General features: G+C 39.4%; 1 protein-coding gene across 7 annotated transcripts in view; it reads right to left on the reverse strand.

Annotated features, from left to right (window-relative positions):
* caskin1 (CASK interacting protein 1) overlaps positions 1 to 18,184 on the reverse strand; it is a 111,380-nt gene that overhangs the window by 20,683 nt on the left and 72,513 nt on the right. For 4 of the 7 annotated variants that reach the window (XM_069149835.1, XM_069149839.1, XM_069149836.1 and 1 more), the window contains exons 6-12: positions 17,965 to 18,095; positions 14,391 to 14,499; positions 11,740 to 11,848; positions 11,392 to 11,486; positions 9,119 to 9,236; positions 4,529 to 4,774; positions 502 to 606 (exon numbers count right to left, since the gene is read on the reverse strand). In XM_069149835.1, coding sequence (XP_069005936.1) covers positions 502 to 606; positions 4,529 to 4,774; positions 9,119 to 9,236; positions 11,392 to 11,486; positions 11,740 to 11,848; positions 14,391 to 14,499; positions 17,965 to 18,095 — 913 coding nt within the window. The remainder of the gene's footprint in view (positions 1 to 501; positions 607 to 4,528; positions 4,775 to 9,118; positions 9,237 to 11,391; positions 11,487 to 11,739; positions 11,849 to 14,390; positions 14,500 to 17,964; positions 18,096 to 18,184) is intronic. The other 3 variants (XM_069149841.1, XM_069149838.1, XM_069149842.1) reach the window with 3 other exon arrangements.

An 18,184-nucleotide genomic window follows, 5' to 3' on the forward strand; every position in this document is an offset into this window, starting at 1 on the left:
TGGAGGAAAGACACGCCTCTCCCTTTCACACGTGTCACACACACATCATCTTTTCACACATCATCTTTTCTCATCCTCTTACTCAATCTTTTTTTTGTTGTTATTGTTTTCTTATTCTTTCCCCACACAAAAACATCTCCACACAACCAGTTGGAAAGACACGCACGCACACAGACTGTAGACCGATGCGGATGGCTGCTGTCCTACACATAAGGTGACTGAGTTGGGCTAAGCTTCAGATGGAGGGATAAGCAGGACATGGGAGACTGTCAGGAGAAGGTCAAAGAGTATCCGAAAGCCTTCAAACGACATCATCTTTTACTTCAAACAAACAGACGAGTGGATTCTGCTCTTGGGGACATTTGCAAGACCGTAGGCACTTGCACATGGCAGTGCCATGCAAAAAAAAGCTTTTTTGTAAAGACGTCAGATACTGTTTGACCCCCGCTCAGACTTTAAGGAGTCGAGGGTTGAGGGCTAAGCGCAGCGCGGCTTAGTTACCTGCCACGGGCTTGCGCAGTACCCAGATCTCTTCGTTGGAGCCTCCATGGGGCCCGCTGGATGGGGTGGGAGAACTGTGAGGACTTGCCTCTGACCCGCGACAACCTTCAACACAGAACACCACTGTTAGCCGCTAACCGACCCTAAAGTGGCCTAGGAAACTGCTGTTGTTTTGTAATCAGAAATTGCATTTAAAGCAATAATAATTCATAATTGTTTGGGCCACACGGGGGCAATGGAGACCTACAGCAGGCAGCACTGTATTAGCAAACAGTTTCTTATTTATACATCGATGCAACATTAGCATTATTTTGGAGTTTGAGGGAGCTTCCCGTGACGTCCAACATTTACTCTTCTTTTAGCGCCACGTGAAAACGATGTGGCTCTTTAGCTGCGAAATGCTCCACCATGTTCGATAGCTAGTTGCTAACTTTGCCTGCCGTTTGTTACAGTAACATTGAAGGGGGTAAAACAAAGACAATACGCAAAAAAAAAAAAAAAAAAAAAAAAAGGCTAAAAAGCCTCACAGAGTTAAGGACCGCAAAGTCTGGTGATAACTATCTATTGTTTAGGCACTATTAGCAAAACCTGTCACGTAGTCAGCATTTGGGCTATTGTTATAATATGTATTAGCTTTTAGGTCAAAACCATTACTACCTCTACCTGTCTTTGCTGCATTGATCAAATCATTGATGTAAAGAATAACTATGAATATAACGTCACAAATGTGTATTACCAATGGAAATTATTTTACTTAACATTTATGGTATTTCAATATTTAAAATAAGTTCAGTTTTTTTTTGTCATATATTTAATGTAATATAAGGTTATGTTTAAAAGAAGTTTATATTATTTTTACCCCCCAGTAGATTTCTCTCTCTGCAACTGTCAAGACTCAATAGTATTTATCCCTTATACAATAACCAAAGCACAACACTTCAAATGTCTTCATTTAAATTTCAGCCAAATCCTATAAAAATGTTGATATATTTCCAGATTTAATAGCAAACCTGCTCTGAGTGGTCTCACTTGTACATGGTAGGAGGTACTTATTAATCCTTAAGTATTGCAAACGATCAGATTTTCAATGCAAGCTCGCCTTGATCTGTTAAATCAGATGTAATGGACAAATTTTCGCTGTAATCTGCCTTCTGTTCCCAACTTGATATTTTTAGAAAGGGAAGGGTAAAGTGGGGTTAATTAAATTAATTTTAAACTCATACTTGAAAACGACAGGAAGTACGAAGGGGCCAGTGGGAGAGAAGGATGACAAGAGTCAAGGCGGATAAAGGAGATTTTAAAAGGATAAATACGTTTCAAGCTTACGTACACACCACACTTTCATTCTCATACATGCTCACACACAGACGCGCGCGCACACACACACACACACACACACACACACACACACACACACACACAGAAAAAAATACAGCATATATATATATATATATATAGATATATGAAAACATTTATATACCCAAAGTACATAAATAAATCCATAACATGAATATCAGTGTATATACACATATATGCCATAATGTACATACACATACATATATAATACATCCATAAGTGTGTGATTATATATGTTGGGCTTTTCAGAATGGGGCTGCTGTAGTGCATTTGGAGAGTGTCATAAACCATTATAACCATCCTAATAAGGGTTTATTAATGGTTTATATGTGTGACCAACAGTGCTCCAGAGAATAACACACACTTCAAACAGTTCCTTTTGCTTTCATAATGAAGTCACAGCTCCTTCTTGTGGTCATTTTGCATCCCTCCAAGTGACCTCAGAAATATTAGTGTACAGTTTGTTTTCAAAGACTTTCAACAGTCTTAATGCAGCTTGAAACATTTCTAAAATGTTCTCTTTTCAACCAATTTGATCAAGGCTCAGGGAAAATGTGTTGAGCTGATGCAGTTATCATGAAGGGAGTGCTGCGTTTCCAATTTTGGACAAATTGTATTGGTCTAAAGGGATTTATTCTCCTGGAGGTAACAAAATGGTGTCCAGTGAAGGCTCCCATTCACAGATTAGTTTACAGTCAGTGAACACCTTACCTGCAAAACATTCTGGGTGACATTTTCTAACAATGCATGTGATTCTCTTATGCAACACTTGACATTTTACACCTTGTAACTTGCACATTTTTGGCATGTAATGCATACTCTCAGAATGTTTTTGTCATATCTTGCATTCTCAGACTCAAATTTAGAGAAGATAAAGTTATCTTGAGGAATAAGTTAGCATTATTATTAAATAGCAACACAGAAAATATCACCCATTGGTTGATGTGAGGAAAGCTTGCCTTTTAAAAAAAAAAACATCTCCAATCTCTGACAAACATAACTGTTTTTAAAACAAAAACTCCATTCTTCACAAAACAAACAAGTTATGTTTTTCCTCAGAGTGATATTTGCAAAATCACTGATTGTTGTTTCCAATGATGTTAAACTGTGTTCCAGCACATTTATACAGTTTCCACCTCTCTTAGGCTGGTATAGACATTCAATTTATACTGATGCTTACTTTTCACTCCCACACACACACACACACACACACACACACACACACACACACACACACACACACACTCAGATATACACACATTGAAGGTAAGAGTAAGGTGGGTAAAAGTGATGTTAAAATGATCGTGACAATAACACACAAGACGGGGACAGAACAGAAAACACGTAGTCTGGTCAGGAGAGAGTCGTGTATGAGGTGTATAAGAAACTGTATAAGGAACTAGCTGGGTAATCCTGGCAGCTGGGATGGTGGTGATGTACAGGGAACGAGGGAAGAACGAAGAGGAAGGGAGGGAGGAAAAAAAAGAATTGCAAAAAAACAGACAAACAAGGAATCAAGACATTCAACGGAAGCTCGAACCAACTGAACAGAGGTCTGTCGTAAAATAGCAAACTTTCCTAACCCTTTGACAGTTTACATTATTGTCCCGATCCCACTACTTCAGGAGCAGTGCTTTATGCTTACATAAAAGCATGTCTGTGCTCAAATGTTTTCTCTCCTTCACAAAACTGCTTCACTGAAATGCTAAAGCACAGCAAGCATTAAAGTAATGTGTTTGTATTTGACCGTGCAACATTAATATAGCAGCATGGATGATTTTGGGGGTCAAGCGTCATTAAAGGTCAAGGTTCAATCGTATAATTACAAACACCAAAGCTTAATTCCTGTCATTCTCTCATGTGTATTAAAGCAATCTGAATCCTGTGGGGGAACAATGAACTCCACTGCTAACGAGGGAAACCACAGCGCAGCGGGATAACGATAGAATGTGTGTATTTATTTACTTTTCTTCCATAATCTGCTCCTGTGGTGATGATGATGATGATGATGATGATGGCAGCTTTAGTGTCCTTAAATAATTAATTGATTTTGGCTACATGAATAAAATTAACTTCTCGAGTGGAGAAGATTTTCACATAACGTAAAGATGGCTAACTGAGATGCATCTATGTGCAAACATAAGTGTGAACAAACGTGTTTTCAGACACATCTGCAGTTAGTGAAAATTACTAAGGAACATCAGTCTTTCCCATACGTTTACTGCATGTACCAAATATTTTAGGGGAAAGACCAGGTCATATTTTTCTGCCAAAGTCTGATTTTGTTTCATCTTGTATACATTCCCAAAAGTCTGCTACCACTACTGATACCAGAAATAGTAAATGGCCTTCTCTCCAAAAGCTGACTCTTGCTCTCAAGAATGAAGATGACAACACCAACAACAGAAGAACAAAAGTTAGACAGTATGAGCAACATATAAAATTACATAAATAAGGATTGATAACAGAAAACTTTAATGGATGCCCTCTTAAAAATATTTAAAACTCCAATTAGAATCTTACATGCCCAATCAGAAAATGTTTTTGTACTGCCAACAAATTAATAAAAACACCAGAGGAAAGCATCCCTTAAAGCTTTGGTAATAATAATAATAATAATAATAATAATAGTAATAATAATAATAATAATAATGAAAAAGTGGGCGTGTACCTGGGGCAGTGGGTGTGTCTCCCTGTGGGGTTGTCACGGGCGACCTGTTATAGCCAAAGGAAGTGAAAAGTGGAAGCAGTGGCTGATGGGAATGTGGTGGAGGAGGAGGCGGTGGAGGCAGGATATGGATCTGATGGAACGTGGTGTCGTTGCCGTTGACTACCGCGTTGGCAGGGGCAACCGTCGCCGGGGGAACCAGCGGTATCTTTTGAAACTGTTGAGTGCAAATGACTGTGCTGGCCAAACCTAGATAACACCCACCGTGACGACACACGGAAACACACACACAACCAACAGTGAACCACCGCCACGTAACAAACAAACGACAAAACAGAGAATTACATGTAAGAAAAAGGAGGGAGGGAAAAAAGAAAATTAAAAACAAAGACTGAAGTTACAAATCAAACTGAGAAGAGGGGAGTGAAGAATAGCTGATTTTAAACGTGGGAGTATGGCGAGAAAGAGAGAACAAACAAATGTGGGCATCAGTGAAATGGAATATATGGAGAAGTGAGAAGGGAAGTGATGGAAAGTGAAAGTGCACATCGTCTCTAATACTGATAATCAACAGAGATTTTTCTACTCTTCACGTAGATTTCAATCGGCCGCCTGATCATTTGAAATAGAAGAAGTGGGCTGAATACATCTCGACAATATGTTCTGTTACACGTCATTAGTTACAAACACACAACAACATGCACATGGAACATTAATGTCTGCACAGCATGTGATTCAACTGTTACATCCTCAGTAAATGTTGCTGGTAGAGATATACTTCAGCGAGGTTTCACGCCACACAACTAGCAAAATCACATCAGTGTGTCCTTTGTGTGACCTATTAAAATGTGAATGTATTGCATTTAATTAGTTCATTTTCCGAATTAGCTCTGCAAACGAGGTGGCTAGCATACATTTTCACGGGAGTGGTCTTTTTTTGAATGCTAACAAATGCTAATAGTTGTTTAAAAAAAAAATGGTCATACGGAGAAAATGGAAAGTAAACCTTCACCCAGGGAGATACAGCTAGTGTAGCAGATGCTAATCCAGACGTGACTTCAGGATCACGTGTGCAGGCGAACTGCAAAACATATTGTTGTGTTCTGTTATTTTCACTGTGTAACTTTGATAGTCCATTGGACATACCGCGGTCCGGTTCTGTGTCGCAGGTACACGTGGTGACCCGACTAGTCGCTTCTTATCCAGTCGATGAAGGTTACACAGAAATAGATGCAGGCCCTCTCTCCATTGAGGATGTCTCGCTATCCAGCCTCTCTGGTGAATCAGTGCCACGGGCCTTTTGAAGTTCCTCTCCCACCATACAATGTGTTAGTGCAACATTCATCAGTGATACATATGTGTTTGTAACTGCGACAAGTTACACAACAGTTGTACTGGCTTGTGAAGCTGGCACACTTCATGTCCAAAGCTACACTCTCGTGAAACTGTCCTCATTTTGATCGTGGTGGTTTACTGAAGCTGTCAGAACTCTGCCACGCCTGCCGCCACAGTGTTCACCTGAAAGCTCTTTTGACACTTGTTGCACCTGCTGCTGCTTTATTACTGTCACTCCCTACTGTTGTTAAGCTTGATGCCTCCATGTACGGTGTGACGAGGTCAGTTGCAGTTTAGAATATCAACGCTTTAGAGGCTCTACATTTACATAATGACTGAACTTTACCTTCCCAACAGTTACACAAATCAAGTTAAGCTCAGGATCAGCTAGGTTTGGTGACTAGGTGGTTAACGTAGCACATATTAAGCAGGTGATGGTAAGTTACACTTCCTGCAAGTGGGATAACACACTAGTTTTGATGCATACGAACACATTTAAGTTTCATGTTAGTAAAGCCTCCTGTTGCCAGACAACGGTATCTCTATTTTTCATACAATTGGGTAGATTTTATGCTAAGAATACCACTGAAACCTTTGTTTTACTGTCGTCTATTAGCATCCCAGATACTGTATCACAAAGAGTTCTGCACAAAGATGGTTGTTGGAACACTTTAGAAACCAGACGTAGATAAGTGTTTGAAAATGTTCCACAAACTAACAGCTACATTTCACTGTTGGTGTTCTTGTGATTGGTCACTGTACTACTACTGAAATAGTGTAACATTTGTGGCTTAGATGCATAAGTAAAGTTACATAAATATTAAGGTCAAATTAAAAAAAATATTCTTCTAGTATTTCTATTTCGTTAATGTCTTTTTTGTCCATTGATGCTAGTTTCGAAAAAAGTCTCATGTAGAATCCCTGTCAGTGGAAACAGAGAGAACAGATGAGAGGTAGCCTCTTCTACATGTAGGAGGGACTGACTCTGGAGAAATACTGGGAGAAAAGAATAATTAAAAATTGATGAAAAACAGATGAGTAAATGAAACTTCTTGCTAGAACAGCTGCTGTCACCCCCAAGTGTAAGTCTGTGTGTGTGGATTTGCGCTGGCAGTGATTAGTCAGTGTTGCTGTGCAGGCCAAGTGGGAGCGCTCCAGCTGTTTGTTGTACTGTATACAGCTGCTACATACAGTATAATTCTCTGTACAGCTACTAGACACTGTGCTGTGTGCGAGGACAGATGAGGGCACAATGGACAGTGGACATTGAGCAGGTTTCCTGGTGGTAAATGAGCTATACAGTATGAAAGGGTAATCAGAGGAGGACATTATGAACGGTGAGAGGATGGATAATGTTAATGTCAGAGGTGGTGAAAATGTGGTGAACACAAACAGTCACAGAGAGAAAGGCATACAGACGGAGACATAAAGACATGTGCTATATTACAGAAGAGACAGACAGATGGACAAAGAGAACTTCCAGACAAACTAACACCATTAGACAAGTAAAAACATCTGAGCCACATCGTGGCTGTGCAGTCACACTTCGATGACAGGATGGATCTGAATCTGTTCTGTACAAGTCACCCTGGGGACTAATAGCTCGTTGTAATGATAACATATAGAAGAAGGAGGTTAGAATAATGTGGCTGGTCAGCATGCCTGTCGAGTCATGAAAGTTTACATAATAATAAATATAATAATAAAAGGAGGAGTTTGATATTTTGGTAAATGTGCTTATTTCCATTCATGTCGAATGTTAGTTGATGCAGGAGCCAATGCCAACACCCAGTTAGTTTAGTTTATCACAAAGACAAGAAAAAGGTGAAAACAGCTAGCCTGGTTCAACGAGGTGTTGCTTTACAATTTTGCAGTGAAATAAACCAGATGTAATGTGTTCACTCATGAGCTGTAGAGGTGCTTTTAGGCAGATTTTTTTTTTTTTAATTGTTTTTTTTTTTTTTTACCTTTGAACAGATCTGCTTCCTCCTGTTAACCTGTTACTGGATGTAGCTACATATTTAGCATACAGATGTGAAAGTAACATCAATTTTTTTTGTCTAACTCTCAGAAAGGAACTGAATAATGTTCCTTTTATTAAGAAAAAAAAAACATATAGATATAATTTCAACTATTATTTGTCTGCTATTACTGAGCAGGTAATAGCAGGTAAAACACTGTAACTTTTCATAAAAAAAAATTCAGCTATGCTTTTAAATGTTTATAATGATCTACATTGGCAATAGGTATTTTGTTTCTGTTATCGTGGTTGTAAAAATTAAGCATATTGCCTAGCTATAGGCCTATATGTCATTCAGTTTTAACATCATAAACCATAGAATTTCTCTTGTCTAGTTAAATAAGAATAAGAATAAATAGAATATAAAAATGTATTATACGGTAAGTAATTAGATTAATCGATTAGTATACAACCTGTTAACATTTTCAGAACTATACATGAACACACCTCTGAGCTCCATTAAGCTACTTGTTGTTTCCAGTCTTGTGCTAAACTAAGCTCACTGGTTGCTGGTGGCAGCTTCATATTTACCTTACAGACATGAGACTGGTGACAATATTCTCAACTAAATCTTGGCCAGAAAGTTAATTATTTCCCAAAATGTCAAACTATTCCCTTCATGTATGCAAATATACATGTGGCTTTGGATTTGCTCATATTTTCCTGCAAACATTCTAGCAGGTAATGCTAAGCCAACCCTGAGACCTGAAACACATAATGAGCCAGGATACGTGGATGGTTCTGGTCTGTGTGCTTCCATTACTAAGTTGGTACTCCTAAAAGCTTAATTGTGTTCTTTATTATCTGCGGGATGCAGTGAAAAGTTCTGGTTGAGGTGCAGCTAAAATATTTCACAAACACTACGATTGCATTTGGACTACAAGTTCAATAATGCGGGAATGACATCTGGCTGTTTGGTGCCATGGTGAAGTGGTTTATGTCGAAAAGAAACTGTCTGTGCACCCTTTCAGGACCACCTTTGTTTAACATAACAGTTTTAGAGATATGTGCCTTTTTGCCAGTGGACAGCTTCCCTTTCCTTCCTCTTCTTCTTCTTCCTCTTCTTCTATCTTTCTCCAAGTTCTTCTTCTGTGTTCAATCCAAATACGTGTAATATATTCACATGGCTGACCTGCAGACACTTTTTGCCAGTCACCTTGGTCGCAATTTAAATAGAACTCCAACACACTCTCACACACACACACACACACACACACACTGTAGGAGTGTAAACACACCTGTGCGCTTGCTGATGATCTCTACCATAGTGGACGGGAAGTAGCCCACCCTATCATTTCCTGTTCGGTTGTCATGGATACAGCCTTTCCAGCGTCCATCAGGGTGCTGCTCCAAGACCTGTCATGTGAACATGTTTACGACAAGATCAAATTTGGCAAAACCATAAACCAGAAAAACATTAATTATTGGTTTAATAACAGAATTTAGAGCAATTATTCGCTTTCCAAAGTGAAACATATTTTTGCAAACTGCACTTGGCACTGTCTTAAATCCCTTGAGTCAGTCGGCAGCAAAGCCAAATTGTTCATTCAGACCCTGAGGTGAAAAGCATAGGCACGGCTTTGGCTTCCTTACTACTGTAATAAGTACCCCAAGGCCGCATAAATGCTCATGAATATTCATGACTGGTGGGCGGATTGAAATGCAGCAAGTGAATACATGTTTCTGTAAAACACATTTGTAGTAAATGAGGGATGCTGAAACCACTCCACCACTACTGTGAGGAGTCTTGGAGTTATTTTTGCTCACGATATGTCCATTAACTCGCACATAAAGCAAGCCTTCTTTCATCTGCGCAATATTGTCAGAATTAGGAACATCTTGTCTCGGAGAAATTTGCTACTTCCAGGCTGTAATTCCTTATCATCAGGATACTTTTTTGGCACTTTTCTCTGAAAGACCGCAATTTGCTTCCATAATGATGACATAAAGATATGTGATTTAGCAAGAGAGATCTTATTTCTCCTGTATTAGCTTCTCTTTTTTGGCTTTCTGTAAAATCAGGAATAGAATATAAAGTCCTTCTCCTTACATACACATACCTGCATGACCAAGCTCCATCATACCTCAAAGACCGTATAGAATCATAATTTCTCACTGGAACATTTCGCTTGAAGTGCAGGTTGCCTTCCAGCCTTTAGCTGTCAGGCTGCTCTCCTGTGGAACCAGCGTCCAGTTTGGATTCAGACATCCTCTCTACTTTTAAGAATAGCTTGCTTTTTTCCTTCCATTAGGGGACCCTGAACCATCCCTTAATTATGTTGCAATCGGCCTAGGCTGCTGGTGGCCCTCCCACCTCTCCAGCTCCTCTTCTAAACTCTCTCTCTCACCCTCTATACATTTCTGTGCCACTATTGCAAGTCATTAACTTTGTGTCTTTTCTCCCGTGTAGTTTTTTCCTCTCCCTCAACCTTTCTGCTGCTTCTGATCTGCAGTTACTGGCCACACCAAGTGTCCAGTGTTTATAGGTTGTTGTCAATCAATGCTGTTCTTTTTCTTTCTCCACTCACCCCTCATCCCAGCTGGTCGAGGCAGAAGGGCGCCCACCTCTGAGCCGGGTTCTGTCAGAGGCTTCTTCTTGTTAAGTTTTTCTAAGTTTGTTGCTCATGTTGAATCGTTGGGTTTCTCCCTTTAATATTGTCAGGTCTTGACCTTATAAAATTAAGTGCCCTGCGATGACTGATGTTGTGATTTTTTTTTCTATATCAATAAAACTGAATCGAATTGATTTGAATTAATATGACCAAAAAGGAATCAAAAATTCTCAAACTACCTGCTAGTACTTCAAAACACAAACAGAGCAGTTGTCAGGGTTATATTAAGTAAGCCCACTTGCTTTTATGGGATTAATTCTTCGAAGCACTTTAAGACTGCAGCAAGCTGCTAGCTGGAATATTTTGTCATGACAGTAACAGAAACTGGAATCTGCTGTTTAGGTTAATCTGCAACAGCGGAGCACAACCTGGAGCGACTTTAAGGAACTGGAAGGAGGATTTTCAGGGAGAGTGGCCGCAAATTATCTGCAGTTTAGTTTTTAATGTAATCAATGAATCTTTCGGTATAAAAGGACAGACAGTTCAAAACCCAAATGTATTCAGTTTGCTATCAAAATGGATTGGGAAATTTGTAAAGACAGAACCAATACAAATTTTTAATTTTTGGCTACGAATTGACTTAATCAATTAGGCATTTAGGGCTAAACTAATTGTTTTAGTCCTACCTAACTGCATTACCAATGAGCTGTGAGCAATTGAATTAAGACACCATTTTCTCAACTGAAATGATTTTGCTTAAATTATATTTTTAGCAGTATGAAGAAGTAAAACTAGTATTACACAAGAGAAAAGTTAGTCTAACCTCTAAACTAACTCAGAAATGCTCAGTGTGTGTGTCTGTCCATAAATATCTTGTTTTTTTTTACTGCTGATATGAAGAATGCTCATTGCGCACGCGCATGTGTGTGTGTGTGTGTGTGTGTGTGTGTGTGTGTTACCGTAATGACATCTCCTGCTTTGATGTTGAGGCTAGTCAGGTCGTAGTTGTTGCAGTAATCCTTCAGAGCCCTAACCTGAAGGGCTGCAGACGCATCTGACAGACAGAGACAGTACATTATATTGTATATCACAGCAAATATACAGGTACACTGATGTATGATCCACATCATATTGTGGAAAATAGTTCCAGTTCCATAAAATTCTACACCATCACTTTATAATCTAAACGTCGCAACATTTCTTTTGATGTATTTCTGCTTTGCTGTTGAGCATCAGTTAAAGGAATAGCACAAAATGTCCATCCATCCATCCATCCATCCATCCATCCATCCATCCATCCATCCAACCTCTCAGCAGTTGTTTGATCTCTCTGCTGGCTTGTGTTGCAGTGAACTGGTAGACAATGTCCAGTGCCGTCTGGCTGTAGGTGTTTTTCACGGCAGCATTGATACCACTCTGTAGAAGAGAAAGAAAGGTGGTTTTGGTATTTAGACTTCTTAACTCAAATCATTTTTAATTTTAATTAATTTAATTTTGTGCAGAACATGAAAATACACGAGACACTGTAAATGTCAAATTTCAATTTGAAACAAATTATATCATTATCATTTCATTATGTCTGACCAATTATAACATAACACAATAATGTACCTGCTCAAAAATAATCAAAACACAGAAACGAGTTACTCAAAGCTCATAAATTAGAGTCTTTTCATGCTGATTAAACACCTCAGGGAGGTGATCATTTACCATCATGACGTCAAAAGAAAATTAGCCTAATTCCCTGGGGCTCTTTCATTAATTACAACTGTGTCTTATTTTTCAGCCAAGACAGCCGAAAGCTGAGAAGCAATATCCCATTAAGATCTGTTGACTCAAATATAGGCCGCATGAACAAAGATGAATTCAGTCTAAGGACGCTTTGGGGCAAAAACCTTTGTAGCTCCTGATCTAAATGACAAAGTTAGCTTCTAATGCTGGAACACAGTCACAGTCACAGTCAGTAAAACATATTGCCTCTCTTGTTTTCATAAACCTCGAGGCACTTTAATGTCACTAGCACAAATGGGCAATTTGCATCATCTCTCTCTTGCCGTTTAGCACTATTTTTCATAACTGTGCCTCATATTTGTCACATGGGCATAAAGGGGTTTTCCAAATGTTTTACATGAATAGGCCTCAGCCACCCATCCCCCCTATTACATTTAAAACGTGTAATCCTTCTCAAGGAATCAATATTTTCATAATGAGGATACTGTCAATAAATACGTTAGTAGTAACAGTTTTGTGACAAACTGGGTTACATTCACAAATGTACTCAATGCAATATGCAGTTTTTCCTGTGTTTGACATATTTTCATATTGTAGACTTAATGTTAAGTTTATTTTATTGCCAATTATAGTTTAGTTATCTGGATGTTTGCCTGCAGTCATTTAAAGTGATGTGTTTAGTGTCTGTCGATGTTATTTTTTCCACAAAAAAAGTTAAATTCACTATTTACAAATGATCGACATACAAAAGTCACATCTGCTCCTTCTGCTTAATTGAAAAATCTATATTCTGACTGTATTAGTAATTGATATTTTACTTCCACACAAGCTCCAACTTCTACAGTTTGAGGCTGAAGCCAGAGTTGAGGTACGAAGGATTGCCGCAAGACACTGTTTCCAAAAAAATCCCCTGCTCAAACTCACTCCCATTCAAATTGTGCCAGCACTATTGTTTTTTTTTTGTTTTTTTTTTATCATGAAATGCTTAAATTTAGTCCCTCTAATATGTGTGGGTGTTGATTTGGCAAAGTATTGCTCCGTTAATAAGAATTGAAGGCTATGATGTCTGATGTGTGGCCGTTGAGATTGATAGTTGGCTCATTTGTTCTTGAGCTCACGCTGATTCTGCTTCTGCTCAAAGAATCAACAATTAATTTTTTTTCCAGACAGATTTCTACTGTGTTTGTGGTTCAGGAGTTACACTAACAAGACCCTCAATTAATATACCAGTTCCACAATCGTCCAGTAAGTTTAACGTTTGTGGCCCGATTTTTGCCTTGTTAGCACAATACAGTTAGAATAGCTAACGTTAGCCCAGGAAGGGGGTTGTTTCCAGAGAGGAAAAGGCAACTCCCCGTACTGCTTGCTTCGAATGTCTTGGCTCTCAATGAAAACGATGGTGCCAACCAGCTACACAGTAAACCGATGCGTGATATCACACCTCTATGTCCATATTTCTATACAACCTATGTTTTCACATCACATCTCTCTGTATGTCACATATTGAGTTTGCTTCCAAATGAGTTGTTATGCCGCAAAACACTGCTGCCTCATATACGTCTTTAAGTTTTATAATGTAGCCTATAATGTTTATGATGCGCACAGAGGCCGACATCCCGTCCAAAGCACATCTGTGGTCATTTTTATCCCAGTAATAACTGCAGCTGCAATTATCTGCTTTTGGCAAACACATTTGGCCCTCCTATAATTAATTATCTTCTCATTGTATTCTAAAGTGAATTTCTGACTTATTTCTGTGGATGAAACTGATAACATGGAGGAAAAACAGGAACATTTTTGGTCTTTTAACTAAACATGCTAACACCAACGTGCAGGCCCATTAAAAAACAAATATGAAAACAGGGCTGTTATAACGTCTGTTGGTATTCTCTTGAGTCTGTGTTAGTAGACTTTATTTTGTTCTTTGTTTGAGTCTTTAGAAGTGTATTGCATTAGTTATTAGCAGTTTCTGTTTCCAATGCATGCACATGCTAACATGCTGTCCAGAACAATTCATTAAATGACAGAGGATTACATCATTATCATCCCGCCTGTAATGTCCATCCCATCACCATTCCCCTCACGATATTGTTACAACAGTGAGGACAATAATGTGGGTTTGGCTTTGAAAAATGTAAATATAACACAGACCGTCTAAATTAAACTGAAATTGTCCTTTAAGCTTGGGGCTTCAGTGCTGGCAGGTTTAGGGTAAAATTCCACTTACCTCCAGCAGGAGTCTCACTGCCTCAGTCTTCCCACAGAGGGCAGCTTCGTGCAGGGCAGTGCCCGCTTTGGTCTGCCTGTTGATGTCAATGCCGGCCTGGATCAACAGCCTGACAGCAGGGGCAGAGGGCAGGACAATGAGTAAGGGAAGCAAGTTGGAAGTGTGATGAGAGAGCAAAGAGGGGTCAGAGACAAAAAATATTATTGAGCGTGAAGAATTGCAAAGGAGAGAAGAGGGGAGAGCGAGAGGACGTCGAGAGAGGAACACAGATGGAGACACAGATATGAACGTTGGGAGTAAGAGATGAAGAAAACAATAGAAAAAAAGAAAAGAAGGGTGTTTTTGTCTCGTTCTTTGTTGTTAAATTTAACAATATAATGTTTTACTTGTGGGTAGGCAGGAATAAGTGAAACAATTCAAGTAAAGCACATCTTGAGTTACTAAATTTAGTTCAGTTCATGCCAGGCAAGCAAGGAAAAAAAAACCAAGGTAAATAGTTGCAATACACGGCACTTAGCAATGTGTTTAATACCTGTGGTGGATAGTAACTGTGGACATATAGTCATGTATTATGCTTAATCACAGGTTTTAGGTACTTGTAATTGAGCATTTCCATTCAAAGCAACTGTATACTACGACAGGAGTAATTCAGCCCGTTCAGTTGGAGAATTACTGCTTACTTTTCTCAGGATCTGTCCTTTAACTCACACATAAAGCAAGCCTTCTTTCACCTGCGCAATATTGTCAAAATTAGGAACATCTTGTTGAGCAATTGAGCAATGCTGAATTGCTGAAATGCAGATTTTACACACAATTCATAAAATATGATGTACAATTGTACAAGTCATAAAGAGCTTTACCATGAATAGATTTAAAGTAAATGTAAATACGTTTTGTTTATGATACATATATATAGCTTTTCTTAAGTTGCATTTTATTACAGGCCTTTTTAGTATGTTTAGTGAAACATGGTGTGGTATGGTAAGGTATTAATAGCTTAACTCAAGTTAAAGACCTACTACCACCAGTACCAATGTTCTCAATTAGAGAAAGGGTGAAAATAAGGTACGATGGAGGTCCTGTGCCTGAGCTTGCCTGAGGCCCCCAAATCACTCCATCCACCCCTGCACTCAATCACTTGGGCCATTATAGGGTGGAAGCCACTATAAAAGATATATGACAGACAAGTTTGCCAAAAGGCAGTTTGGAAATATATTTATTCCCATTCTGATGGAGAGAGGATCATATCACTCTCATATTGGTCCATGACATATGAAGCTACATCCTGCAAACAGTTAGCTTAACACAAACTCTGAAAAGAGGAGAAAACAACTAGCCTGGCTCTGTTGGACAGAAAGAAAATCTACCCATCAATATCTTTAAATTTCACAATCAGACATTGAATACCTGACAGGGTCTGCTTCGACAAACCGTTAGTTAAGCCTTTGTGTCATTTATACCTCGTTGACTGTATTCATTACAGCTTTATTCAGACAAGATCGTTACAGATGGAGTCGTACAATATTTGTCATGCATTATAACACATAAGGCTTGAGAGTATAAGGAAGTTACACAAACGGAGCAATTTCCAGCTATTTCTGCAAAATATTTTTGCCTGCGTCGTATTCTACAAAAATTCAAAGCAATCTGTATTAGCAGTCAAATCTAGACTGTTGTGATCTGTACATCCTCTTCGTCAGTCTTGTATGTTCCTATGCATCAATGGGACTGCATTCATTCGGACGTGTTTTGTTTTTGAAGGTGATGTAGAAATGTTACTTGGTTGCAAAATTCATCAGGGGGCTCATTCACACACCAGACTGACATGTTAAATAGCCACCAGAAAAACGGGATGGGGTGCCTGTCTAAAAGAGGATATACCAACACATTATAATGTGTTTTTTTAAACTGTACATGTAGCCGGTGGATTACGTACCAGAATATTTAATTACCAGCCACAGTAAGTCCCTGGAGTCTCAGTTGGTTGGCAGACAACTATTCCATCACACAAACGACAGAATTGTCGTTTTACACAAAAAAAAATTGCTTTAAAGGACTCAGACTGCAGAAGGAAACGATTTTCTGTTTGGTCTTCACGTGAACATTACACCTGCTAAACATCAGCATTTGAATATTGTTATTGTGATAATATTAAAATGTTCACATTAACATTTACTGCAAAGCACTACTGTGCCTAAGTACACCATCACTGAGTTGCAAGCATGGAGCTCTGTTAATGTATATCAAGCTTTGGCTGCACATGCAGACCACACTGTACTTGTTTGTAGCTTCAATCCACTGTTTGTATTGTTTTTTTTTTTTATTGGGATTTGTTGACAATAAGTACAAGATATGTCAGCTTTACCAATAACACAAGGGTGAATTAATAACTGCTGCCGTTGCATGTGCACAGTGTGCAGCACCCTGACGTGCACGGAGCAGGAGGAAGCTACAATCCCAATGAGTATGTGTTACAAATTCTGTTGCTTGATCATCAGCTCCTGACTTACACACAATTTATGTCTGCAATGTTTTACATCCCTGAAACTTCAGCAGGGAGCCCACATCAAAGTTTGTGACAAATTATTGGGGAACAGAAAGGAGCAGCAAGGAGCCAAATCCAGCGAGTAGGTGTGGTGGGGAGCTACGAGTGTGTTGTTGTGGGTCAGAAACTTGTGATTTCAATGCGCTGTGAGCGGGTGCATTGACATGTTGGAAAACCACAGCTGGTCATTCGCGCTGCACGCAAACGGCAGCATTCTCAGAACCTATCGATCTCCGACCCTCGTATGACGCGGTCGGAGAAAAAGACAAAAAAGCCAAACACACGTTTAATTTTCCTCTTACTTAGTGTGAGTGAGTGTCTTCCACAGACTGCTGGCCGTGGCATCATTTATCACTCCTCTGCTCTATCATCTACGGCACGCCACTCCGTTTTCAACTCCTCTCTCTCTACCTGTTTTTTTTTTTCTACTCTTCTGTCCTCCTGCTCTCTCTCGGATCTTCCCTCAGCTGCAGTCCTCTCACCTTTCACTGTCTCTCTCTTTCCCTTTGCCTCTCTGTCCGCGTCTGCTGGGCGAGCTCCACCAACAGACACATGTAACGCCCTATGTTACTTTAAAAGTGGTCGAGAGCGGTGAGAAGAAAAATGGACTTTGTGGTGTGTGTGTGTGTGTGTTCAACGCTCTGCCGGGATCTCTTTGAAGCTTTGTACTCAATGCTGTCATCGCCATGGCAACAAAAGTCCCTTTGCCGTGATGGAGTTTTGCAAAAACATAAGCAAAAATTCAATCCCGGCTGAGATGAGCTTATAATGACTTGACATTTAGTGTGACGGAATGGATCTGCAGCCCCATCAGCTGTCTTTAAAAATGGATTTACAAGTATGTGACTGATGCATCAGCAGTCGCTGTACGGCAACAGATTTGTTAAGCTATTCTTTCAGTTCCCTGTGGTGTTACACATCTGTTTTATCAGTAATTCCAGGAGGACAAACCCAGTGATTCATTAGACATGGTCTGTGTGTGTGTGTGTGTGTGTGTGTGTGTGTGTGTGTGTGTGTGTGTGTGTGTACCTGATGATGTCAATGTGTCCATTCTTGGCAGCCAGGTGGAGCGGAGATGTCCCATTAGGGTCGGTGGTGTCACCTTTTTTGGGCTCCAGCAAAGCAGCGCACATATTACTGGACAGCAACAACTGGACCACCTACACAAACACATAGACAAACAGGACATATGCAACACAATTTAGCATTCCCATGTCACGTGTTTAGTTGACGCTGTTTTTGAATAATG

This window comes from Embiotoca jacksoni, unplaced genomic scaffold (genome assembly GCF_022577435.1).
Source record: "Embiotoca jacksoni isolate LCO1_2020_lvr unplaced genomic scaffold, fEmbJac1.0.p SCAF_15, whole genome shotgun sequence".
Taxonomy (NCBI): domain Eukaryota; kingdom Metazoa; phylum Chordata; class Actinopteri; family Embiotocidae; genus Embiotoca; species Embiotoca jacksoni.